Genomic DNA, 27,585 nt, shown 5'->3' with positions numbered 1-27,585 from the left:
AAGTATTTCTGTCCACCACCTTTCCAAGGAAACAACCAATCACCCCCCGACTTCTCCCTCTCCCAGACTCAGCTAACATTAGCAGTCTATTATGACAACGCCCCTCCCCCACTCCCACAAAACTCTGGGGCATCTCTTACACTGCAATGTGCTCTTTAAGTGCAGGTTTCTTATCTTTTCTTCCTTTCTCCACTGGTGTTCCCAGAACCAAACATAGCGAACGGTCAAGAACTACTGGTTGAATAACAACTTATGAACCGTCAGCATATACAAGATGACTGAATCCAGAAAAACAATGCAGAATGATACTAAGGATGAAACAACACCAACGTTCAAGAGGTGGGATAATCGGGAACCAATGAAGAAGGACAAAGAACAATCAAGAGAAGCAGAAAGAGTAAGGACCATGACGGTCACTGCCTAAGTACACTGCTGAGTAACTCACTGGTCACAAATGGGCATCCAGAAAACAAGGCAAGTTTAGTCAATATGCTTGTTAATGTGGAAAAGACACTCTAATTAGCCCTAACATTATATTATCCATAATATCAGAAAAGTATTCTGAAGAAACTTCATTCAGCTAGTATACAACATATTCACTGCCATTTTTCACTTTTACTTCTTTTTCGGCCATACCATGACCCAATTTGTCTTCTGTAGTTTAAAGGAGATAAGCAAAATTTGAATTGGCCCAGAAATAAGCAAGCATGTTAACTTTTGAAAATGGAAAAATTACTCAAGAAAGAATTTAAATCCACATCTTCCTGCACTGTATTCCAAATCAAGACTCTGTGAAACAATATCACAATTAAATTATTAACTTTTGCTTTTTTCTACTTTTTCCCTAATTTTCTGGCATTTCTTAATGTAAAAACATCGTTTCATTCTGTAAACCTTAAACTGTTGCTTAAAAAAAAAATCTATTAATTGGAAAAAAAGAAAAACCCACAGCATTAGTCTTACATTCAAATAAAAAACCAATAAATAAACAATTTAATATCCAAAGTTCTAAATACACCAAGCTCTAAATTTGTAAAAACAAGTTGTTATGTTCTCTTATTCCTTAATGATTGAAATGATCTTATATGAATATTTGCTTCTTTAAAATAACATTTAAAAAATTTGCTAACATTTTAATACATTTCAGAGAAAAATTAAAATGAACTTTTCTTCAGCTATCTACAAATTTAAAGAACAGTTTAAATATAAACCAGCCATCAATCATCTTGTATTACTACTGAACTCCCCAAAACATCAATTAATACATCTTAATGCCTCAAGATCTTCCTTTATTATCCTTTTGAAGTTTACAAATCAGCTTTGCATAATAGTTTTCCTATTGGCTACACTGCAGATTTTCTAAAAGTACAAGCATAAATAACCATAGTATACAAACTGCCATTTTAAGACATGGTTTCACTTTAACAGAAAAAAGTATTAAATGGATGTCTGGAAAATAAAAAACCACATACAGATTTGCATTTGAATTATTTAAAGGACTAAAATAGTTAAAATTACTAAGCATCTATAAAATATAGAGTGCTTGGGCAAACTTACATTAACCTAGAATTACTATTTCCAATCTCAGTATGTATCATTATATGGGAAAAACATAAGTCAACCTCTTTGAAGGCAAGATGGCATTTACCAATGAAAGCTGGTCAGTTAGAAAACAAAATTGCTCAAGTATTTTAAAAAAGTTTGTGTCATCTATAGATTAATTAACAGTCCTTAAAACCTTTATTACAGGGAATTATTTTATGCTCTTAAGAGTCACAAAATAAAATAACTTTGGGAAGAAAAGTTAACGTGTAACAAACTAGTGTATTTAAACTTTACTGGTTATCAGGCAATACCATGTACAGTATTTATCTTTCTCCCTTATTATTAATGTTTCTAATATATAACTATAATCTCTTTAAGCCTAAATTCTCAAATTAATTATTCTAGTTGTTGTACTAAAATAATAAGGTAGCTTCCAATAACATTCACTTTAAAGAATCTGCCTCACATTCAAAGGAAGTGAAAACAAGTATGGGCAATAAAATAAAAAATCAATTATTTCAGCTTTCCTGATGAAAACAGCAACATTATCCATTTGCAGTCAAGAGTTTCACAAAGCACAAACCTGATAAAAACTTCACAGCAGATTAGAAAATTCTGTATATCAAGAAATTCCAAAGATAGGTGTTTCCAACTTTTGTTGCTTCCCCACTCTGCAGCGTTCAGAAGAAAATGGAGGAAAGGCATAATGTCACTTTACTGCTACAGAAATAATGCTTGCCAACTCTCCCTATATATGCGGCCCAATAACTTGAATTCCATCTTCTTATATTTTAAGTGTGAGCGGGGAAGGGAAAGAAGCAGCTAGCTGAAAATGTGAAGAGCAATTCTATTCAATTATAATGAGCTTATAAATCAAATTTATTAAAAACATAGCCAAACACTGTACTACTATAAAAATCATTTCTGCTATCATTAATAAGCATACTGGATGATTTAACAATACTGATTATACTTCCCCTGTATAATATATGTTCTTTGTCCTTTACTAACCTGTCAGTTTTAGAACGCTGAAAGGCACAGAGGGGGAACTCTGGCTTTTCAGTTGATACACAAAGATGCACTGCTAAAATCTTCATTGTGGATAAATGGCTGCAGTTTTAAGTGCCAGGTGGCTCAGACGGTAAAGCATCTGTCTACAATGCGGGAGACCCGGGTTCGATTCCTGGGTTGGAAGATCCCTTGGAGAAGGAAATGGCAACCCACTCCAGTAATACTGCCTGGAAAATCCCATGGACAGAGGAGCCTGGCAGTCCATGGGGTCACAGAGTCGGACACGACTGAGCGACTTCACGTTCACGTTCAGCCAATCTGCAAAATAGCTAAATGCCTGTCAATCCATTAACTTCTGCTAATCCTTAACAAGTTGAGCTGGATGGCCATTTGAGAACTTGAAAAATAAGACTTAAAAACTAACGTTAAACATAATAAACTGTATTTATGTTTTATACAGGTACAAGCAAATCTTAATTTATTGTTCTTTTTTTGCCACGTGGGATCTTAGTTCCCCGACCAGAGGTCGAACCCTTGTCCCCTACATCGGGAGTGTGGAGCCTTAACTGCTGGACCACAAGAGAGGTCCCAAATCTCAGCATTTGTTTAAAGGTTCCTCAGAAAAAAATACCAAACAGCAAGATATAAACAATCGCTTCAAATTAGATCCCAAATTTAAAACAAACATGAAATTGAACTCACTGAGGTGTTTTTTTCTTTTTTTGGCCATGCCAAGGGGCGTGTGGTGTCTTAGCTCCTCAAACAGGGCTCAAACCCATGCCCCCGAAGTGCAAATTGAGTCCTAACCACCGGATCACCAGGGAATGCCTGAATTCCCTTAGTCTTCATTCATTTCAACATCCCAGAGCAATCAGAAATTTTCCTGGTCTTAGCCCTGCTGCTTCAAAGAGCTCTCATCTTCCTACCCCAAATCTCCCACCTTAAATCACCGACACAAAGAGAAACGGAACTGATTTGTCCTTCTGCAATCCTCCAGGTTTTGATGACTGAATAAATTACTCTGCCAAGCGTCATTAATGAATTTTTGGATGAAATCACCCTATTAACAAATTCTGTTCTTCAGCAAAACACCAAAGGAAGGTACAGCTGTTCTAAAGCACAGATCTTTAAGAGCTAGAGAATACCCACACAACATTCACAATATGGTAGTCCCAAGATCTGTGATTAGTCTCTCCATCAAATCTTGCCCGAATGTGTGAGGTGCAGAGAAGTGGGAAGATAAAAGATTTATTTTTCAGGCAGAGGCTCATGCTTAAAAAAAGAAAAAAAATTGCCTACAGTATTTTTTTACAAGGGGAACTCTACTCAATATTCAATAATAACCTAAATGAGAAAAGAATATGAAAGAATGGATATAAATATACATGCAACTGATTCACTTTGCTGTACACCTAAAACTACCACAACATTGTAAATCAACCATACTCCAATACAACATAAAAATTTAAAAAAGATTTACTGCCCTCGAGTCTCTTCTTCATAACTAACAATTCTAGAAGTGACCCCCAAATTTAATTAACAGTGCTATGGGGAATGGGGAAATGTGTTTAAAAACAAAAACCACACAAACCAAATCAAACCAAAACCAGGTTCTTCAAGCCTCAGAGATTCACTAAATCAGAACCTGCATTAAAAAAAATGTACCACCTGGTTCTCATATCTGAGTAAACCTGGAAAACCGTTCTACTAGATACTGTAGCAACATTTACAGAACTTTTGACTTCTGTTTGTGCCTCCAAAGGGGAAAAAAAAGGGTAATACCTAAAAACTCAATTAGAAGTCAGTAATAGGAATAACAGAAGTCCCAAACATACTGAAAAAAAAAAGTTCACAAAATTTGTATAGCAGTGGAACTGTCATAATCACTGAAGATACAAACTATTTAAGAAATACAGGATGAAGAAATGATTTTTTAATTAGAAAAAACACTCCCACATATATAAAAATGAAGTTCAGAAAAATTAAGCAGTTAATACTATACAATGCTGTTGTTTTAAAACACACATAAGCCCTCAGGGGCTTATGATGTTTAGATATTTCTCCCTGGAATCTCATCCTCAGAACAACCTAAAACATATGATACAGTCCATAATTTTAGAATTTTTTTCATCAAATACATCAAATGGAATGTTAATGAGCTTATTATACAGAGAGCTCACATAAATAGAAAACAAAAGCTCTTAGCTCAAAAAGTAAATGGGTAGAGAAGAATGGATAATTTTTTAGAGCAAAAAAGTACAAATACTAACATATAACACTCCATTTTACCAATAAACAAACTGATTTATATTTAAACCAAAGCAATAAAATATCAATTTTAGCCTGACAAACTTATAAAGATCATAGTATCCCACCCTCATATTCCTTGCACTATTGCAGAAACACTACTGTGATTCACCCATGTTGGGCTGGGTTCTCCTTTAATGAGAGGAAAAAGCAAGTCATCGTCTGGGTGAGGAGGAACTCTGAAACGACTGGGGAAACTACTAGTATGATGTTTCAAGGGACTCAAAGGTTGCTAAGATACTGCAAAACCATAGCTGTGAAGTTAAAACTTACCAAGTATCAGCTGGAACCATGCAATTTAATATCCCTTCATCCTCACATGATTCTACGCATTTGAATTATTACCTCAATTTTACCAGTAAGGCAACTAAGGCTCAGAAGAAGGCTGCCCATGATTAAACATCTAGTAAATGGTGGAGCTAAAATTTAAAACCAAATCTGACCTCCAAACCAATGTTCCTTGTGGTATACATTTTCATCTTAAAAGCTACAGATCAAAAATTTCTAACCAGTGTTTATATTAATAATAAGTTATCTATTACATACTCAGCATAAACTACCCTCCAGGTCCTGTGATTTATGTTCTATATATCATTTCATTCCCACATTAAGTAGCTTAGATAATCTCCTTTTAACAGAGTCAAACCCAAGTTTAGAGGTTACAGTACTTGGCTCAAGGTCACAGAGATAAGAACTACAAAGGCAGGATTCAAATCAAAGTTTATCTGACTCAGAAGAATGGACTTTTAACCACTATGCTTGGTCTATGCAAAAATCCCAGGTTTGCCTTATCAGACTATCTTATTTGCTTCCTGCAAAATGCTCCCTTCAAGGATTGTTTCATCAGGTGCACGCTCACTAAGGCTACTGGCACTGAGAGCGAGCTCTTAGTGTGCATTCAGAAGCTCAGCTACTATTCTTATTAAAGGTGCTCTGTCGCTAAGTCGTGTCCAGCTCTTTGCAGCCCCACAGACTGTAGCCAGCAAGGCTCCTCTGATGGGATTTCCCAGAATACTGGAGTGGGTTGCCATTTCCTCCTCCAGGGAATTTTCCCTATCCAGGGATCGGACCTGTGTCTCCTGCACTGGCAAGTGGATTCTTTACCACTGAACTACCATATACAGTGAAATTATCATATACAATGTGTTTCTTCCTAGTCTGGAGTTTTCCCTTATAAACTTAGTATAAACTGATTAAGCTACTCTTGCTAATCCATCCCAATTTCTACTCCAAAATTTAAACAAGATTTCTAATTCGTTTTCTTTGAAACTGAAGATCTAATTGTTGCCCAGGCATAATATCTCAGGGCTCAGGATACAAACCCAGGATGCTCCCACCAGCCACCAACAACTATAGGCTCAACAGTCTCTGAATCTCATTTCTAACAATAGTTTACTTTGTTAACTACATTAATCTCCACTTTTCTCATATTCATTTCGTCTCCTTTGTCCTGCTCCAGTCTCATCAGACATCCAAATACACAAAATCACTCCTACTTATATTTTAATAATTTATTATTTATAAGCAAACACATCTACATTCGCTAGAAATAAAATAGTTCTTTCCTAGAAAAAAAAAAGTGTGTGGGGGGAGGTTCTTAGCATTCTTTATAACCTCTTGAGTACATAAATTTAGATTTACATGTATAAAAATCTATATAAATCATTTTTCTTTCTTAATAGGAGAAAAGGAAAAATTGTGACTGATATACCCCAAAATTAATCGTTTTTATTGGCTCCCATGAAGTAAAAGGCCATTTTCCCCACCTCCTGTTAGCGCACAGCTAACAAACCTTATCTGTTATACCGCTCAAACACATTTTCATAGAAACACATTCACCATTAGTAAATTCTTAATCAGTAAGAACCTCTGCTTCCTCAAAGAGGTCAGCACCCATTTGCCTTCAAAATTTCTCATAAAGCCAAAGTACTATCACGGCACATCTGGAATTAGAACTTGGTCTTCCAAATATTACCTAACGCCTACCTGGAGTACAAAAGTCGTATCTGTACTATGCACACTGTGGAGAAACACACGGAACTGAGCCCCGATTCTAAAAGGAGACCTCACAACCTGTGGGGCAGAAACAGGTGACCCGGACGCTGCGGGGGCAGCCCTTCAGAGTCTGGCTGGTCAGACTCTCTGGGGCCGTCATCTGGGGCCGAGACCAGCCTCTTCTGTCTATAAAAGCTCCACAAGCGTCCTTTTCTACACATGCCATTATGTGAACAAGGTCAGGCAACGCGCTTCGAGTCATAAACTCTTTGGGCCTCAGTTTTCTCCTCTGAAAATCTATGCAGTACAGTGACCTTTTATCAAGCCACCAAAGTTCCTGAATTTCATCATCGTAGGAAGCTTTGCGATTAAGAAACTTAGGACTTTACGGGGAAAATGGAGTGCTAAGCTGAGATCACAGGTAAATACATTTACCTTTACTAGAGTAAAACATGGGTCGCAAAGAGTTGGACACGACTGAGCGACTGAACTGAACTGAAAGCAAAACAAGGATGAGCATGGCAACACAGTGGGCACAGGGACTTGGGAGTTTGTTTTATTCATGCACAGCAGTGACCACAACAGTGCATGAAGCAGGGTGGCCCACGATAAACATTTCACAGACGCTGACAATTCTTGGAAGCCAACTACCTCACAGAGCACAAAGCTGTCAAAACCTTTCTAATCAAAAAAAATATGCTGGTGACACAGTTTTTATTTCCTTCTTTGTGCTCAAATGGGAAATACCATATACACATGGGAATATGTATATATATATATATATATATATACACTTTCGTATACTATTAAAAGACCTTTCTGTAATATTTTAAAAAGACGCATTGCTTTAGCTCATTTGTTGCATATTATTAAAGCATGGGCAATGGTGTAGCTCTCCTGTTTTGTCTTCCATGTAACCAACCACAGGGAAGTTTTCAAAGAAAACAAAGCCACAGACACCAGTAGGGTTAGTAGTCCAATCCTTACTCAGATGTTAATCAGCTGCATAACCAACAGGCAAGTGATTTAAACTTCCTTAGTCTCGATTTTATCTGCAAATAGTGATGATGCTATCCACTCTCCTAAGGCTACTGAAATTATTACATGCAGGCTTACACTGCACTAGTACACACTGAGGAAACCCTCTTCCCATATTAGTTTTTAAATATCCAGTGCGTGAAGTCTCATGGTTCCCAGCCTGCTGCTCTGGTCCCTTCCCTGGGTCCCACATATTTCCCAAAATTCAATAGCTAAGAGCTGGTTTTACTCTTAGCAACCTCAAGCTTTTAGGCCTGCTGCAGTACAGTGCTCTGAATCACTGCCCATTCACTATTAGTGATTAAATACTTGGACTCTCACCTTGATAAAATGAAGTAAATGTAAAGCACAGTGCATGCTCCACAGTAAGTGCTCAGAGTTAACTATCTTGATGTCTCCAATATGAGGTGACAGGCAGCTGATTTAACAGCTCTTGAGCATTTCGATCACACCCTAGATCAATGGATTTAAGTAATGAAATTGTGTTTGACAGAAAAACAGAAAAGACTAGAACTGAATACAAATAATGGTTTCTAATTGTGGCAGAAACAAAAATGTTTTAAATGTTGATTTACTTCTCATCAGTTTTAAATTAATCCAGAAAGAGAACAGCAGTAATAAACTATGCTTCCCTATGTGGTCATCAGAAAACAAAAAATCTGTACCAACTTTGACTCTGTTCCTGCTTCCATCTGAAAGCTCCCCTGATCTCCTTTAGGAGCACTAGGGATTACCATTCTCTATAATTAGCTTGCTTATGAAACCACCTGAAGAAAGCCCTGGCATGATAATATACAGACAGACAGAAAAATAACTATCAGCTGACAAAAATTAACAGTGCTTATTCTTTTGCAAGGAATGTACAATCCTTCGTATGCTTCCAAAACAAGCCAGTGTCAGAGCTGGAAAGTTTTTTTTAAAATGACTTTTATTCTTCAGAGAGTTCCCAATCACTTCTTCCTTGCCTTTACAGTGTATAGGGCCACAAGATATTCATCCATTCCTATATCGCACCATAATTTTTTCAGCCCTTCACTTCCCTGCTGTTTCAAAGAGATACTCAAATACATACTTTAAAAAGGAACTTCAAATATTCAAACATTCCAATACTTATGCTCCTTGTAGTTTTTCAAAGTTCAAGTCACAAGAATAAAATTTTCAAAAATTTCATTATGTCACTCATAACAGTCCACACTTCTATGAGATGAACCATGAGTTCACTGCACCAAGAAATAAACACCATATTGTTTTCATATAACAAAGCTGGTCAAGAACTGAATTCGTGACACCTTACAAAAATCCAGCTTTTATACAGTTTCACCACTGAATGATAGCAACACTGGTAGGTGTTGTTTAATTGGGAATGGCAGTAGCCTTAGAAAAAGAAATAGCTCATTAAGGCAGACTTCTAAAGGAAGTGCCGGGCCTAATCAGTTATGCTCAGTCTGAGCACTAAAATCTTGACTCTAACAACAAACAAGGAGGCTCTAGAGCTATGTGGTCCAATAAAATTTTAAATTCAGTTCCCCAGAAGCATTAGCCACATTTCAAGTACTTAAAAGCCACATGTAACTAAACTTGGGCTTTATACAGACTCTATTATACAAAAAGACAAAAATGATGCTGACAGTATAAACTATAATCTTGAATTAAGGTGAATTCTCCTGAGGTTTAAATGTTGGCAATCAATTAAAAATTTAAAGGATATCAATAAAAACAACTGTGTGGAGACCACAGGAGATCAGGGAGATTTGACAGCTAAACAAATTATTTTGCACTGGGTCGTAGAACAGAAAAGTTAATAGAAGAAATGGTAAAATCGAAATACAGTCTGGAGTTCAGTAATGCCAATCAACGTATGTCAGTTTCTTAGTTTTGACAAAAGTACCACAGAAATGTAAGATGCTAATAATGGGGAACTGGGTGAGGTCTATATGAGAACTCTCTGTACTATTTTTCAACTTTTCAGTAAATCATAAATTATTCCAAAATTAAGCTTAGCAAAAATCAACTGTATGAGCCAAACCCATATTACAAGACTTCAATTTGTAATCTAATCACTGAAAACCCCAAACCATAAACACCATACAGATATTATACATACCACGAAAATGGATACACTTTCATGAATCAGAGCATGTGTGACCAAGTATGAAAGGAGCTGCCATCCAAAGAAGGATAAAGTGAGTAAAACAGCTGGCAAAACAACGAAGTATTTTGAAGTGACCTTCATACACTCAGCCTAACATTTTCAGAATTGTGGGAAAAAATTCTTTTTAAAAAGATTCAAATATGTTCATGTTTCATGTATGGTAGTACATGTAAAAGAAATGACTTCTGTTTGGAACAGCAGCCACTCAAAGATCATGCTTAAAGAAACAAAAATATCCCTGGACCAGTCAAAAACCTAAGGTCAGAATATAACTTTGTGCCCCGAGTTTAATACATGTCACAACATCTTAAGAAATCAGAAAGGGAAGGATCAATGGCAGTTGGAAGGATCCATCAGAAAATAAGTTCTGAGAGGTTTAGAAAAGCTGAAAGGCATGCTTGGCTGAGAAATGGGATCAAAAAGAAACAGAAACAGGAATGAACAGAAAAAGATAAGAAGGATCTGAAAAACATGAAGGAGTGATGGGAAACAAGCTGGTTAGATTGTGGGAGGTCGGATTAAAGAGGGCCCTGTAAGTCAATCAGGAGTTTGGTTTTGAAGCAAAGTAACAAACACAACTCAACATTCCTATCCAAGGGAGTGGTGCAAGAAAAGTGTTTTAAGAAAACTAATTTGGTCATGTTCCTACTTAAAAAAAAAAAACTTTTTTTTTTTTCTTGTGGCCACACTGTGAGGCTTGTGAGATCTTGGTTCCCTGACCAAGGATGGAACCCGTGGCCCCTGCAGTGGAAGCATAGAGTCCTATCCACTGGGCAGCCAGGGAATTCCCCATGTTAATTAATTAATTTGGCAATGCTACTCCCTACATCATCCCACATCCCTGGAACTTTCTTAGGCATCAGGTTCAAGGCCACAATATAACCTTGGGGTTCTCTTCTGCTCTCACCAGCTGCCAATGCTATCAGTTACATCTCACACATCTGTCATCCATCCCCTAGCTCTACTGTCAAGACCTCAGTTCAAATCCCCATTACTATCTCTATGCCTTCTCTTCCCTCTTTGGTGACACTAGACACAACTGACAAAGAAATATTCCTAAAGCATACCGTGTGACCATGACCTTTACATGTAAATATCAAGCACCAAGGCTTCCCGTTCCCCCCACCTCCGTGCCTATATTCTGCCGTCTCACTTTAACATTCCTACACTCATTCTCTGAATGTTCCCTCTTCTTGCTCACCTGCCTCCTCTGCCCAGTGTCTTCTGTTGGCACCATCTTTCAAATCCCTGCCCATATTTCAACCAAACTTTCCATGTAAGTGACTGATAGATTTATAAGAAGAATGAAAAAACAAATGATGATGTCACCCTCTTCTTAAGCTCTTCCTCCAGGAGCTCCTTTAGTACATTCAGCATATAAGGCCCTCTTTGGCCCCTACCAACCTCCTTCAAAAAAATCCTTTAACCTTGCCCACTTATCACTGGGTACTTAATGCTCTTGGAATACCACTAGTACACATTAACATCACATTATTTCTTGTCTCTGCATCTTCAATCACGCTGATCCCTCTGCCATTTCATTATTTTCCTTGACTGGCTATCTCATCTTTTAAGACTCACAACCTCAAAAAAGGTCTTCCTTAACTGTTCCTGTTCCCTCTCAAACAACTGCACCTGAAAATGTGACCTTAACCAACACCTTACCTCTAACAGAAACAGGCAGTTCTGACTGCAGATATCAGTCAAATGCAGAGATTATACTTTTGGTATAGCTTAAGTAAAAATTCACAATCTTAAGTCCAGCATCAGACAGCCGTACACCTTTCACTAACTTCTGGGAGGGTGAAGAAATTCTGATTCAGGATCTGAGAGTAATCAGGTTCCTGTTTCCTCACCACCCTGAAGCCTTTCGCTTGGCATGTACTGGGGGCTGTTCAATCTGACCATAAGGCTAGCCATCTAATATTCTCAGTGATAACACAGAATGGACGTCACTGTCTGCCTACAGGAAGGAGTCGGAGACAACAGTACACACGGAACAAGGAATAAAGTCCTAGAGGGAGCTCCAGACAAGACAACTTTCAGACAGAAGACTAAAGGAAAGGTACGTATGTTCAACACTCAAATCCAGGGAGTATGTTAGGAAGTGGTGATTAAGGAGATAGCTGTAAGGTAGGTCTTGAGACAGGGTATTTTTAAAGTGGTAATATATACTACAATAAACCATAAATCCCCAAAGGTGACTCCAAGGTGATGTCACTGCAGAAGTCTGCCCCCACCCCTCTGTTCCTTTCACGCTCTTCTCTCTCCCATCCTGGAGAGGAATAAAAATGCATATCAACAACCTTGCTTTAATGAAAAAAATAATAAAAATAGCTTTAAACAACGTACCTTTGATTTTTTGTTCAGTGGCCTAAAATAAAAACAAACAAAAAACAATGTAAATATGAAACTGAAAGAAATGGATTGTTATGATAAAATGTTCATACATTACTATTACATAAGACATATACACTCTTATTAAATAAGGAATCCATCATTTTGATGAACGGCATAGGAAAAGATATGCAAAGAAAGCATACTTTTCCCATAGATGTGCCCCATTGTCCCTGACACAATGTTTATTAATTTTAAAAAATTCTTGAAATGTTTTAGGCACAAAGTGGAGAAGACACCATTCTATGACAGTATATAATAAAAAATGGAACTGCACTTCTCTCATCATTTAGTTTTAAAATTATTTTTATATAACTGTCACCTTTACCTTTAATGGATCTACTGAATTCTGCATATGTTTAAAAGGCTTCAAATTTTCTTATTTCAAATGATAAAAGATAAATCATGTTTTCTGGAAGAAAAGCTGCATATAACTTCTTTGGCCAAACCAGTAACAAATTTAGGCTGCTGCAGTTAAACATAGCTAACTTTTAGGTATTTTGGGGTGGGAAAATTTTGAAACATATTTGTCTCTTCTGACACATCTGACGATTCAATTCAAATGACTGTGTTCTGAAGCTAAACTGCTATGGGCCCTGCTTCCCATGCCTGCCCTTACTTGCAGTGTGTCTGATACAACAAGGAGAGGGGCTTGAGCACAGCAGGACTGCCTGAAGGTGCCTGGCTCAAACTTCAAGGGCCTCGATAAGAACTGATTACAAAGGCCACAAGCGAAAATCGACTTTTTGATTATGTCCAACTGCGTGGGAATCCTAAAAAAAAAAAAAAAGATACAAGGATAGGCAGATAGGCAGGGAGGTGAGGGAAGACTGAATAATTAGTTACTGAATAATCAGGAATTGTTTCTAAATGAAGATAATAAGCCTTTTTATTAAACTGTCATAGGACAGGATAAATCATTTTGCTTAATCATAGTAAACTGTTGCCAAAACACCATTTTAAAAATTATATCATTATGGAACTACATGGTGAAACACTGTGTGGCAATTACTATAATACTTAAGCCAGACCAGACATGAACCTTTGCCAGAAAGGCAGAGAGTAAATCCAAGCACTTAAATGCTTTACCAAGTTTAGAGCACTAGTAACAAGTAAAATAATGGAGGCCCATCTTTACTTTATATGGATTTAAAATTTAAAAGAAAAAAAAATTGATGGAAGGACAATGGCAAAAGACCAGTCAACTAGCTTGAACACTTAATTTATTTCTGGGAGAAATTCTTTTTAAAATCTGGCAGTGGAAAAATAGAACTCAATACCTGAATCCTTTCAAGTATTATAAATATCATGCCAAACAATAAGATAACATAATTTTCTGAAACGTAATTTTCTAAATTACACAGAAATTATTCTGCACTGAAAACAGACTTCGTATGCTGTTTTGTGAGGACTTCTGTCTTTTTGTTTAACTCTCCTGGTTTCTTCCACGGTTTATTTCCAAAGGAAACTAGGCTACAGTACATAGAAACCATGACCATATTACTAAATCTCAAGACATACAGGATTGCTCTTCCAGGCCTTACAATGTAAAGGCTATCTACTATGCCAGCTCCTTTGGGGAAAAAATCCTCCACGTTGCTTGCAAACAGTGGTTAACCTCATTCAAGTATTGTGTCATCTACAGACAACAGCACCAAGGAGACCCTCAAAGGAGTCTGCCCATCGAACACCAACTAAAACAGTGAAAGAATGTTAGTTACCAGAACCCAAGAGCTCCTGATGAAGAGCAGATGGAATGATTCAAACAGGTTTTTGTGCTGAGTTGGTCCAGAGACCCTGTATATTACACAAACTATTAAAGAGAGAATTTTCCAAGTGGGGGTCAGTGATTTTAAGAGTGTTTGTCTGCAGTGCTCAAAATGAGGTGACTATCCCTAGGTGGTTACTGACCACTGAGATAGAGTTAGTGTGAGCATTTTTTAAAAAGGTAAATTATCCTGTTGATAATATTTTATACTGATTACAAGTTAAAATAGCAATATTTTGGATATATTGGGTTACATAATATATATTAAAATTAACTTCAACAATCTGTTTTTATTTTGAAATGACCTTGTCATTTAAACTGTCTAGGTCTAAGTTTCCTAATCCCTCAAATGGATGAGGAGGGAAAAAAAAAAAAATCTGTACTGCTTACCTTTCCAGGGCTCTCATGAGGCTCAAGTGAAACATAAATCTTTTCTGGATAAATAATACTATTCAAATGTGAGGTATCATTGTGGATCTTGTACAACAGAACTAAATGATTCAGCAAACTGAGAAGCGAAAGTATTTCTATTTTGAATATTGTTTTCTTAAAAAACAAACAAAAAAACCTGAGCTGCGATCCCGCAATTAGCACCACTGTCTCAGGGAAGACAGTGGCAGACACGCCAGGGCCGTGCCAGCTGTTTTGTTTCTGTCAGGCTCTGCACCACTTGCCCCAGCTCCTCGACCCTTACGTGCGCCTCAGTGGTTAAGAACTCAGGGTCTGAAGCCCAGCTGCCTTGTTTCCACTCCTGGCTTCACCATGAACAGGGTAACCTTGGTCAAAATTAGTTGACTTCTCTAAAGCTTGGTTTCCTCATCTATAAGACAGGAACAAAAACACCTACCTCAGACTTGTTAGTCTAAAAGGACTGAACTCATATGAAGAGCTCACGTGGGGCAGTGCCAAGCACACAGAAAGCATGCAATAAATAGGACCGAGCGTGGCTGCCGTCGGGCCCTACTCGCCCATGCTCTGGCTCCGTGCTCTCACATTTGGAAGGGATCTGACTCAAACTCACTCCCAGCTCCCAGGTCTTGCTTTTTTCCCTCTCTTTCAAATCACCTAAAATAGATTCCCAGTCTCAGAACAAAATGACCTTTGGGAGACATGACTAGTATATACTAAAATTTCCAGAGAGGAGGAATGAAATTGGAAGTTTTCTACACTTTATGTCTCATTTAAACTCAAAATGAGTATATTAAATCCACAAAGCCTTTTATAAAAATCCCTTCAAGCTTTTAACACAGTAACAAAAATACTCATGAACACTGACTTTTACACATTCTCAACCAAAACGTCCCGATTTGTTTTGGTGCTTCTCTCCTCCAACCCTCAACCATGATATGCTTTCTAGGAACTATAATTACATGTTTAAAGTAAAGTTGATACTAAATTATCCCTCTATAATTAACCTGTTTCTCATCCTCCTTTTTCCTTCTCACTACATTTCCCTCAAGATTCCTGCTAGAAATTTCTTCTAAAACCAGAAACGAGAGAAATTCATCCTAGCTACCTACTGCTACTATTGTTGCCCTTAAGCACAGAAACTACATTCCTGTGCTGTAGCAAATTATTTTCTGAGCCTAGAATCAGAAGATAAGCAAATAGCCATAATTCTTTGATGTGAAATAGAAGGCTTAAAAAAAATCATCTGGTCATTGATTTCTGTTATTAACTAGAGATGTACTGGGACTGAAATATAATAAAAACCATGCAATTGTGTATAAACAAATTTTATAGAGGAATTTAAAATATTTAAATTGATACTTAACTAATAGACAAAATTAGAAAAACTATCATAGTATAAACAGTATAGTGAGCTTTATCTGATTGTTTATGTAAGGAATTACGTTATCTAGCTTTTCATAGATAGAAACTAAAATAGAAACTAACTCGAGGTCTGAATTTGAAATTCTTTTAAATTTAAATTGCCACAGTGGCAATTAGGAACTGTTAAATCTGTTTTCTGTATTCACGGGATAAAGATTTATTAAATACTATATAAAAACTATCATATTATTTCCAGCTTTAAAGTTCACCTTTGGTTGGTAAAAAATAAAAGTACAAGATAATGTTCTGTACCAAAAGGATAAAGCCGTGGCACCAAGTTCTGGAAAACCACCAGCTGGGGGAAATAGAAGATCTCCATTCTATTCCTATTCCATCACTGATTGTGATACTTAACTCATTTTAATGCTTGTGGTTCCTTACACATAAACTCACTGAATTAAAACAGATAGTATCTGAAATCTTTTTCAGAAACAAAAATACATAGTCTTTTAAAAAGTGTACACAGATTACGTAAAACAGACAGATTGTTTTTACCATAGTGAATTCATGTTTTCAACATTTATATAAATGGGCTCATCTCCCTGACTTATGGAGATGTCTGTCATCTACCTGGATACACCTGCTGGCTCCTACTACAGCCAAAGACAAGCTTAAGGAAACGCAGAATTCCTGTGACTCACGATCTTTCATATGGGCTGTAAGTGTGCCAACTTGGGAGATTTTTCCTTTTGTTTTGTTTTTAAAGAGCTATTTGGTAACAGCCTACAGAAACACCAGCTGTCCTCATTTCACCAATGGGTTGTATTCAAATTCAGTTGTAAGCCAGTCATGTGTAATTCAGAGAACAGTCTTATTTACAGTGCCAGTTTAGTCTACTAAGCTGAACACTTATTAGCAGTATTAAATATTCTTTATATTATGTTCAATCCCCAGGTACTACTGTGCATACAGAATACATAGCAATACCCTATCAAAGCTGAAGATCTGATGAAAGGGGAAAAAACCCTCCTCACATCTCTAAGCCTCTGATGGTGTTTTCAGTGGGACACAGCTGGGGTGAGCCATGAACCATACTGCAAGGCAGAGATGCGGCAGTGAAGAGCATGAAGAACTGTCGCTTCAGATTTTGTGAGGGGCCAAATGTCACAAAAATCATCATTCGTGCGTTAAAGACACTGACTTTGTGATCCAGATTGGGGGATGAAGAATGTAGAGGTAAGCTTCAACGACTAGAGTCATTATTTAAATATGCGGCAACTTTAAAATTATACTCACATTACATATTTTAAAAATATAGTATCTAAAATCTTAAAAGTTCTCATTACAGGAAAAAAAAATACGACTAGCTAGACTTCTTATGGTGATCATTGCAGAATGGACACAAATACTGAATCATTATGCTGTATGCATGAAACTACTAAAATAGTTACCAAGTGGTGCTAGTGGTAAAGAACCCACCTGCCAATGCAGGGGACCTAAGAGACTCGGGGTCGACCCCTGGCTCAGAAAGGTCCCCTAGAGGAGGAAAGGGCAACCTACTCCCAGCATTCAGGCCTGGAGAATTCCATGGACAGGAGAATTTGGTGGGATACAGTCCATGGGGTCACAAGAGTCCAACATGACTGAGTGACTTAGCACACACTAAAATGCTGTATGTCAACTAGTCCTTAATTTCAAAAAAACAGAATATTTAAAGAAGTCATTTGAGTAACTCCTCCCTTTCTTAGAATTTCCTCGGTAATCACAGTAAATTCCAAATTAACCTGTTTCATTATACAATAAGGCCTCTTCTCTTGTCATTTCACATACATCCTAAACTTACCAGCTAAATACTGAACTCTAGAAGCAGGGATCAATATGGCCTAATGCCATCACTCAGTTGCTTGACAAACTAATGATCTACACAAAGTGCACCCTAGCATCTTTCTCAATAAATCTCAAGTTTCTTAAGACTCTCTTTTTGTTAAGTAATTGGCCTTCAAACAAGAGTATGATAAGCCTTCCTCCCAACTTTAGACTTAGAGATACAACTTTTTTCATAACAAATCCTGAGCAAAGACTGATCAACTGCAAAAACTGTCCTATACCAACAGGCCTCTGACAGAGGCCTAAGGCATCACCAATGCCGAAACTCTGTATACGAGAAACCATCCCAAACCTTACCTAGCAACTACCAATGCATCTTTACCCCTCACTCCTGGGTAACCAAAGGCCAATAATAAGGGTTATTAAATCAACTCATCTCATCACTTACTCATCCTCAGTGCTCTATACCCTGTCCTTCTCCAGTTTACTGGCTTCACCATAACCCAAACTCTGTAGTCCACAACTGAACTATATTTCTTTTCCCCCTTCTGTGTATCCCCCAACCTGGTTAAACTTCTCCTAAGATTCCCTGGTGGCTCAGACGGTAAAGCATCTGCCTACCATATGGGAAAGCAGGTTCAATCCATGGGTTGGGAAGATCCTCTGGAGAAGAAAATGGCAACCCACTCCAGTACTCTTGCCTGGAAAATCCCACGGACAGATGAGCGTGGTAGGCTGCAGTCCATGGGGTTGCAAAGAGTCAGACACGACTGAGCAACTTCATTTTCACTTTCAAGATGTATTTAGCCACTCAATCTAGAACCTAAGGGTCAATCTAAATTACTCCTCCTTCATATCCTTTAAACAAATTTTATGGATGCTTTTAATAGTCCCTTCACTATTATCACAGTCTCTAGCTTCTACCCAACCCAATCCTACACTCCGTCAAGGTTCTAAATACAGTTCTAAAATTGAAAATTTTATGTTACTCTACTAAAACGTCTTGGTCACCCAATGGTCAAAATGAAAGAAGTGCCAACAGCTATGACCAGCCTCTCCAGTCTTGTCCCCTGACATTTCTACACTTGGCTTCATTTTTACACTTGGCTCCTTTCCTACCACCCCTTTCAATCAAAACCCACCCTTTAACCCATACAAGCTATGGACACTTAATTCTCAGTTACTGCAGGAACCATTTTCCATTCTGCTCCTCATTCATTTGGTTCATTTCTATTCTAAGAAAATTCCCCTGTCTCTCTACCCCATTTCAGGCTGAGTTAAACTCTTCTCTCTGTGCTTCAGTAGCTCCCTACCTGCCATAGTTTGGTACCTGAGTTTTTCCCTACTAAATAATGGGAAGATAATTCTGTTACTATAGTCTAAATCCAGTTGCTACTACAAAAAGGGTATATATTTAAAAATTAAAGTCATAACTTTTCACTAGAATATAGAAATGGAATAGTATCTTCATTGGGTCTTTAAGAACATTTTTAAGGTCCCTGAAACAATATAGTAGGAGATGAGTGTCCAGCTCAGTTAACTATCATCAGCCTCCACTATTAATCTGTAAAAATCTTTACAGCCATCTTTTATTTTTCTGCCATTTGTGTTGCTTTGATTATAGTTTTTATTTTTTATTTTATTTTTTTATTATAGTTTTTAATTAATGTACTGGCTAAAGATTTTTTGCAGCAATTATGTCTTGGGCTTATTTTTAAATATCCTCTGATTACAGAAGGATACCATGAGAAACTTTTTTTTTTAGGTAATGAAACATGTTTCTTGATTATGACAGTGGTGATGATATGACTCTAAGCATGCTTCACAACACATAGAACTGTACACCAAGAAGTGAAAATTTTACTGTATGTAAAATCAATATATTATACTAAAAATAAATTTTAAAGGAAAGAAAATACATATATACCCTAACAAAACCTACAAATTAAAAACAAAAAATGAGCCTAGGTACTAAATAAACAGGGAAAAGAAAACTGACATTATCTCCTATTATATTTATTACTACTTCCATTATTATTTCCTATTATGTATATGTATTACATTATCTTATTTAATTCAACTCTCATTTTACAAAACATAATGAAACTAAGGCCCAGAGAGGCTAAATAAAGTTGAAGGCCACAACCTTCTGTTTGCTATGTGGAAGAGCCAGACTTCAACTCCTCTCTAGAAAGCTACAAATTCCATGCTCTTCTCACTATAAAATGATGTTAAGTATTATGAAAACCTAGGAACACCTAATTCAAAAATAAAGACCTATGAAAGGACTTACCTTAGAAAAAACTTATTGGCAAAATCAAATAACTATGCATTAAATTATACACACATTACTATTTATGCATATTCAAAGACATTAAATATTAAAATGAAACACTACTGAAGTTAAAACATTAAATCAAATGCTTTAAGTAATCCAATAAGAGTAATTTCTTTTTAAATCTATGTTTGCTTAATATAAGTAATTAGTTTATACATATACTACCTTCTTTTGAGCAGCTTCCTTCTTTTTCTTGTCGTCTTTTTTCTTTTTCTTTTCTTCCATCAACTGTTCTTCTTCTTGCACTAAATCCCTGAACCACACAGTTGCAATTAACTTTCCCAAAATGAATGAATAACAGTAATGTTGCATATAGATTCATTTTCAGTCTTATTAGAAGATATGGCAAATTATTCATTTACCATTCATTAATATAAAACACAACTTTAAACCTCAATCTAAGTATACAGCCACTGAACAGTACTTTTCTTTAGTAAGTCACAAGTAGTAGAGCTTTAATGTTATAGTAAGGAAAATAACTTAAAGTTAGCAAATTTTACATTGGCAAACAACAACTCCCTCCAATTCTAGAATGTAAACAACATCTCATGAGCAGAGTTATCTTGTTTCAGTAGCTAATGGCAATGCCTGGAACCACCCCTCCACCCAACCCTCTCCAGACCAGTATCTGGCATAGTTTCAGCTTTCCTTGCTCTAAAAAGCTTTATACTTATTTTTCCGCCATACTTAAAACTTTTTATTTTGTACTGGGGTAGAGCCAATTAACAATGTTGTGGTAGTTTCAGGTGAACAGTGAAGGAACTCAGCCATACATATACACTTATCCATTCTCCCCCAAACTCCCCTCCACCATCCAGGCTGCCACATAACATTGAGCAGAGTTCCATGTGCTATACAGTAGGTCCTTGTTCATTATCTATTTTGAATACAGAAATGTGTGCATGACCTTCCCAAACGTCTAACTATCCCTTCCCCTCTGGCAACCATAAGTTCTAAGTCTGTGAGTCTCTGTTTTCATACCTATTTTTAGAACACAACTTATTCATAAAAAGATGACTTGTATTTTAGCATTATACTAACTTCATACCCTATAAACACTCAAAACTATTCTATCAACACTTGGGAAACAATCCATAATGCACTAATATAATTTTTTTTCAGTTCTTAAAATCAGAAATGTTCAAATTTGGAAATAGAACTTTTGGCTCAGGTTTTCAAGATGAATGGGCAAATGTGTTTCCTCCTTTCTGCTCTCTCACCAAAATGATAGGGGGAAAGGTACTAAATCTATTCACAGCTGATGAATAAACAAGCGCAAAGGAAGCTACACTCTAAGAATAAACACAGAGAAGTCTTAAATGGCTTTATGTCCCATCCTCTGGTGCAGCTCCAGAGAGGCGCCAAGATTAGAGCTGGCTGAGCACAAACAGGCATGGAGTCAAGACTGCATAAGGAATAGAAAGGCCCCAACCATTCAACAACTCCCATCCAGTCTGCATTCCTGGATGGCTACACGGCCACAGGTACCAAATGCATTCAAATTCAGCCTATAACCAAAAAAAAAAAAAAAAAAAAAGCACTGAAGTAAAGTCAACACCCTTCATACATACAGGGCTCCCCATCAACACTCCTCCAGCCCTTTCAATGTAGAGGGCTACTGGGTAATGAATTCTACACAAAATTGGAGGAAACATACTCGTTACCTACATTAATTACTCTAGTGTCTAGAACCCAAATCTTCATTCATAATATCAACAGACAACCAAAAATCACAAGACACCTAAAGAAAATCAACACACAAAGGAAAAGTACCTAATTCTGCCCTTGAGGAAGATTTTCAGAGGGGTCATTATCAATACCAGGCAGAGATGGTTCAAGGAACAGGAACTAGACACTTGGAAAACTGTAAAATAATTAATTAAGGCTGGAATGCATATGGCAGTGGGGATGCAATAGAAGATAAAATGAGAAAACAGAGACAAATACGTAAGAAACTAGAAGGGGCGCTACAGGTACACTCACACTGAGATTACCCAAAACTTAAGCTGGCTCTGTTGACAGAAGAAATTGAGAGGAGCTGTAGGGAGACGGTGAAAAACAAAGAGTGACATTATGTAAAACTGATGATAATTTAGTAAAGCTAAGTTTACAGCTGCTAAAATCAGAAGCTGGAAGAAGAGGATGGTAACTGTTGCTGTCTTTCATTTCATTTTGTTCAAAGTAAGCACTGTCTAGTGGCTGATCAAGCCAAGTGTAACCATGATTCACTCTCTAGCATTCTGTGTCAGGGAGGCAATAAAAATGAGCAAGCTTGCACATTATAATCCTAGAAGTCAAGGCCTGAGATAGCTACAGCATAAGAGAAAAACAAGCATTTTAGTAAACAAGGGCAAATAAATTACATCACTGTCTTCTTACTCAACCAAAGCTGTTTACTAGCTCTACAGACTTAAAACTCTTTCAGCACTAAGAAGAAACTGGGGATAAATTACCATGTGCATCAGTTTCATCACCTTTTTATCAGGTTTCAATGAAGAATGCTTTATTAACACATTTGAGTAAGTACTCAAATGGCTAGTTAGGAACCCTTCTCACTCGTTCTCAGTGGTATCTCAAAGACTGTATTCATTCAACTTTTAAGATATTTAGGGTCGCTTCCCTGGTGGCTCAGAGGTTAAAGTGTCTGCCTGCAATGGGGAGACCCGGGTTCCATCCCTGGGTTGGGAAGATCCCCTGGAGAAGGAAATGGCAGCCCATTCCAGTATTCTTGCCTGGAAAATCCCATGGATGGAGGAGCTTGGTAGGCTATAGTCCACGGGGTCGCGAAGAGTCGGACACGACTGAGTGACTTCACTTCACATGCAGAAACATCAGGAATCATTAGCATTTGCTCTTTGTGTTTGCCTGTGAATTGCAGACAAATCCTTGTTCTGTAATTTTACTCTATAGGATGTTTCTTTACTATTTACCTGGAATTTTTTTCATCCTTTTCAAACTTCATTTTGAAGACCTTTTGATGACATTAGCAAGTGTTTTGCAGACCAAAAAGACCTCTTTAGTACTTAAAAGATGAACCATTTTTCCTCATGAAAATATTACAGTATCGGTAGACACCAGAAGCATTAAGAGAAACAAAAGTTCTCTTCAAAATCGTCATTACAACCAACTAACCCTACTTTTCCTACATCTCCTTCAGAAAGCCAACTGGAAAAAATACACACACACACACACACACACGCCCACAACCACCTGTGCCCAAAGACTGACTTCCAGAATTTAAATGCTAACAGAAATTCATTCAAAATATGAGTTTATCGTTCGCCTTATTTATCAAAAGGAATAAGAGTTGATGGATTTGATAGGTCTACATCGTCCATCATATTTGATATGCGCTCCACAAAGAGAACAGTCCAGTCAGCAAAATCATTCTCCCCTTAAAAGTTAGCAGCAGGACATCTCAAAATGCAAGTTCTGGGTCCAGAAATGAGAACAAACCTGAGTGATTAGAACGTTACAGTGACTACGCTGGGCATTTTATGGATATTTTCCCATTTGTCACTTTTTTAAAATGTTAGGGACAGATTTCCCTTCTATAGATGAAGAAACTGTAGCTCAGAAAGGTTAAGGTCATACAACTAGAATGGACTGGGGTCAGGACTCCAATTAGGTTCTCAAAGCCATGGTCTTCCCTTTTCCCTACACCCTGCTGCTGCTGCTGCTAAGTCACTTCAGTTGTGTCCAACTCTGTGTGACCCCATAGACAGCAGCCCACTAGGCTTCTCTGTCCCTGAGATTCTCCAGGCAAGAATACTGGAGTGGGCTGCCATTTCCTTCTCCAATGCATGAAAAGCGAAAAGCGAAAGGGAAGTCGCTCAGTCGTGCCCAACTCTTAGCGACCCCATGGACTGCAGCCCACCAGGCTCTTCTGTCCATGGGATTTTCCAGGCAAGAGTACTGGAGTGGGGTCCCATTGCCTTCTCCGCCCCTACACCCTAATACTTCTCAAAGTCAAGTACCAGTACTCTTTTCAGAAGCAACAGAGTTTCCTTTAAATGGATTAAGTGAGACGACATCTCACTTTTTTCTTCAGACTGTGTGCATACACAATTCTTTTATTTCCTTCCACCTTTTGTAAGAACACTTCAAAAAGAATGTATTGGGTTGGCCAAAAAGTTCCTTCAGATTTTAAGTAAAAGACACATTTTTCATTTCACCAAGAATTTTACTGACCAGTATATTTACTATTTTATTCCACTACCTTCTGCCATTTTTCAAGGCAACTTCATAATCCCATCTTCCCAAAACTTTTCTTCTTTTTGAGCAAAGAACTGTTCCAGGTGCCTTTTACAGTCTTCCAGGGAAGTGAAATTTTTTTCATAGAGAGAATTTTTTAAAGACCAAAATAAAAGGAACTTGAAGGTGCAGTGTCTGGTGAATATGGCAGATGAGTCAGAACTTTCCAGACAAGTTGCACATGGTTATCAAAGAAACATGTGGTCTTGTGTTACCCTAATGGAAGATTCTGAGTTTTCTGTTGACTAATTCTGCACACTTTTTGTCAAAAGCTCCTTTCAATTAGTCTAACTGGGAGAAGTTAGGCTTCCCTGGTGGCTCAGAGATAAAAAATCTGCCTGCCAATGCAGGAGACGTAGGTTCGATCACTGGGTTGGAAAGATTCCCTGAAGGAAAGGACAACCTGCTCCAGTATTCTTGCCTGGAAAATCCCATGGACACGACAGAGGACCCTGGTGGGCAACCTTTCACAAAATTTCAAGAGAGACATGACTTAATGACTAAAACAACAACTGGGAGCAGCACTTGTTGGAATTAATTGCTTGGTTTTCCGAAAGGAGCTCATAATAGAGGACTCCTTTCCAATCCCACTATAAACAAATTGCCTTCTCTGGATGAAGACCAGCCTTTGGTGTGGCTGGGGGTGGTTCATTTTGCTTACCCAATGATCTCTTCTATTATTGTACAGTATCCACTTTTCATCGCCCACCACAATTTCTTTTAAAAATGGGACATTTTCATTACATCTAAGTAGAGAACTGCACGAAGAAATATGGTCAAGGTTTTTTTCACTTAACTTGTGTAGAATCCAAACATCAAAGTGATTAACACAGTCAAGGGGGTGTGAATGATTTTCAATGCTTGATTTGGATATTTTGAGTATATTGGTTATCTCCCACATGGTATAGCATTGATTGTTCTCAATGTCTTGATTTGATTACTATCAACTTCAACCAGTACTGGAGTGTGTAGCATCATCCAGTGACAAATTTCCAGCATGAGAAACTCTACAAACCACTCTTGATACATTAGATCAATCACAGCACCTTCTCCATGCACCACACAAATCTTTTTTGCATTTCAGTTTTTTTACCTTTCTTGAAATAATAAACTATAATATGCTAAAAGCATTGCATTTCCTTCCATCTTCAATATTAAAATGGCTACACAAAACTCACCAATGGTGATGTCTTTTTTCTTTTTCAAATGCACATTGATAGGACAGCTGTCACAACAGACTCTTACAAAACTGTTTCCAATGACGTTAAAGACAATTAAGAGCTATTAGAACCACTGTATAGGAAACCGAATGAACTTTTTGGCCAACCCCATCCTACAGGAAACTCAAAGTACTGGAGTTCCAAACACTATGCAAGTATAATCAGGAGTAAGAACAGGAAAAGATTCAATGACAAAGACTGAACAGCCACTGGTTTTAACAAGAGGGGACCAAGCACAGGTGCTATTTAAGACAGCAATTTTAGTATTTTTTATTTTGTGAAAGTCTGTGGGAGGGCAATGTGGGACAAACAACTAGTGAAAAGCTAAAAGGTCCATGTTTGAGGAGTTCAAGTTTTTTTCTTTTTTTAGACAGAGAAACATGAAGGTAGCTAAAAAGCTTTCAGAAGTGAGCAATAATGCTTGGCCTTAAAAAAAAAAAACACTCATGAAAAATTCAAGGTGTCTGACAGTACAAGAGAGGCTGTGTATTCATATTCGCCTGTATGTGTATAAAATGACTCTAAAAGAACACCTAAGGAACCAACGGTAACTGGGGGGAGGGGGCAGAAGAAACTCAGCATATGGGGGAAGGGAGACCTCAACATATAAACCTTTTCATTCAATATTTTAAGTTTCTCAGCCATGTGAGTAAGTATTCAAAAACTTAAATATTAAAAGTTTTCCAGTATGAATATTAAATTTCAATATTTAAACAGTAAAAGGCTGTTCTCTGTTTCTGGTTTGCTGGGAGATCCAGTCATGAGTGCACGGTATATTCTGTTAAAATTCTTTTCTGTCTCTACTGAAATGGTTATAGAATTTCTGACTTTTGATCACTGATATGATTAACTCTGTAGATGGATCTTCTAGTATTGAACCAAGCTTTGCGTTTCCTAGTATAAAGCCAACTCAATACATTTTTTCCCAAAATAAATTGCTGGGTTTTCTTTCTAATAAAAGGCAAAAAAAACCCCACTATACTAATTCCACTGGTAAAAATGATCAGGGATAATAATATCCAGTGCTGGCAAAAATGAGAAATTAAGAGGTTCTCTCTTACATTAATGCAGAAATTACTATAACCTTTTGCAGAATATTGTGGTAACAGTTTTAATAATTAAAGTTATACATAATCTGAGACTTCCCCAGTGGTCCTTCCAGTGGTTAAGAATTCGAGCTTTTACTGCAGGAGTCACGGTTCAATCCCCAGTTGAGGGGAAGTATGATCCTCCATGCCATGGGGTGCAGCCAATAAATAAATAAAGTTACACATAATCTAACCAGCCATCCCATGCTTCAGAATGTATCTTACAGTAATAAGCCACTAGTACTCAAGGCCATATGCATATAAGTGGAAAACTGAAATGTCCATCAGTAAAGAGATGGCTCTATAATAGCATAGCATATTGCACTGAAAATAAGTTGTCCTGTTTGTTGATTTGAAGGAATGTCCCTAACATTGTTAAATGAAAAAAAGCAATCTGTAAAACTGTGAACAGTGTTAGCTCATATTTTTTAAAAGTTGTCTGTTTTGTACACCCTCCTGAACTGGGAACATCAGAGGAACCTCACAACTGAACCTATTTATAGGAATTGTTAAGTTTTTTAAAAAGAAAACCTCTATTTAAAATATTATGGTAAACATGCCCTATTTTTGTAAATTAGTACCAAAAATGAATGCTTTTAAAAACACCATGTCTAGGGTTTGCTTTCACTACTCTAGGCTGCACTCCATCCTCCCAAAAATAGGAAAAAAGAAAAAATGAAACAAAATTGACAACAAGCCTCCACTCAAATGAGAAAGGCAGCAAGAGATAGACAGAAGGAGATGAGCCTGTGAACCAAGAATCTTGGGAAGACAAAGGGCAAGACAAGTGTCTCTAATGGCAACAAGTCTGGGATCCAGAAGGCCCTTCCTGGACCTGATTCTTGATTGTCAGCTTTCCCTTCATTCCCAAC

General features: G+C 37.3%; 1 protein-coding gene across 4 annotated transcripts in view; it reads right to left on the bottom strand.

Annotated features, from left to right (window-relative positions):
- TNRC6A (trinucleotide repeat containing adaptor 6A) overlaps positions 1 to 27,585 on the bottom strand; it is a 97,930-nt gene that overhangs the window by 51,572 nt on the left and 18,773 nt on the right. For 2 of the 4 annotated variants that reach the window (XM_069570369.1, XM_069570370.1), the window contains exons 3-4: positions 20,317 to 20,404; positions 12,401 to 12,422 (exon numbers count right to left, since the gene is read on the bottom strand). The exons of the other annotated variants lie outside the window; for them this stretch is intronic. In XM_069570369.1, coding sequence (XP_069426470.1) covers positions 12,401 to 12,422; positions 20,317 to 20,404 — 110 coding nt within the window. The remainder of the gene's footprint in view (positions 1 to 12,400; positions 12,423 to 20,316; positions 20,405 to 27,585) is intronic. 4 annotated transcript variants of the gene reach the window in all.

This window comes from Ovis canadensis, chromosome 24 (assembly GCF_042477335.2).
Source record: "Ovis canadensis isolate MfBH-ARS-UI-01 breed Bighorn chromosome 24, ARS-UI_OviCan_v2, whole genome shotgun sequence".
NCBI lineage: Eukaryota > Metazoa > Chordata > Mammalia > Artiodactyla > Bovidae > Ovis > Ovis canadensis.
This window is presented reverse-complemented; position numbering and strand designations above follow the sequence as displayed.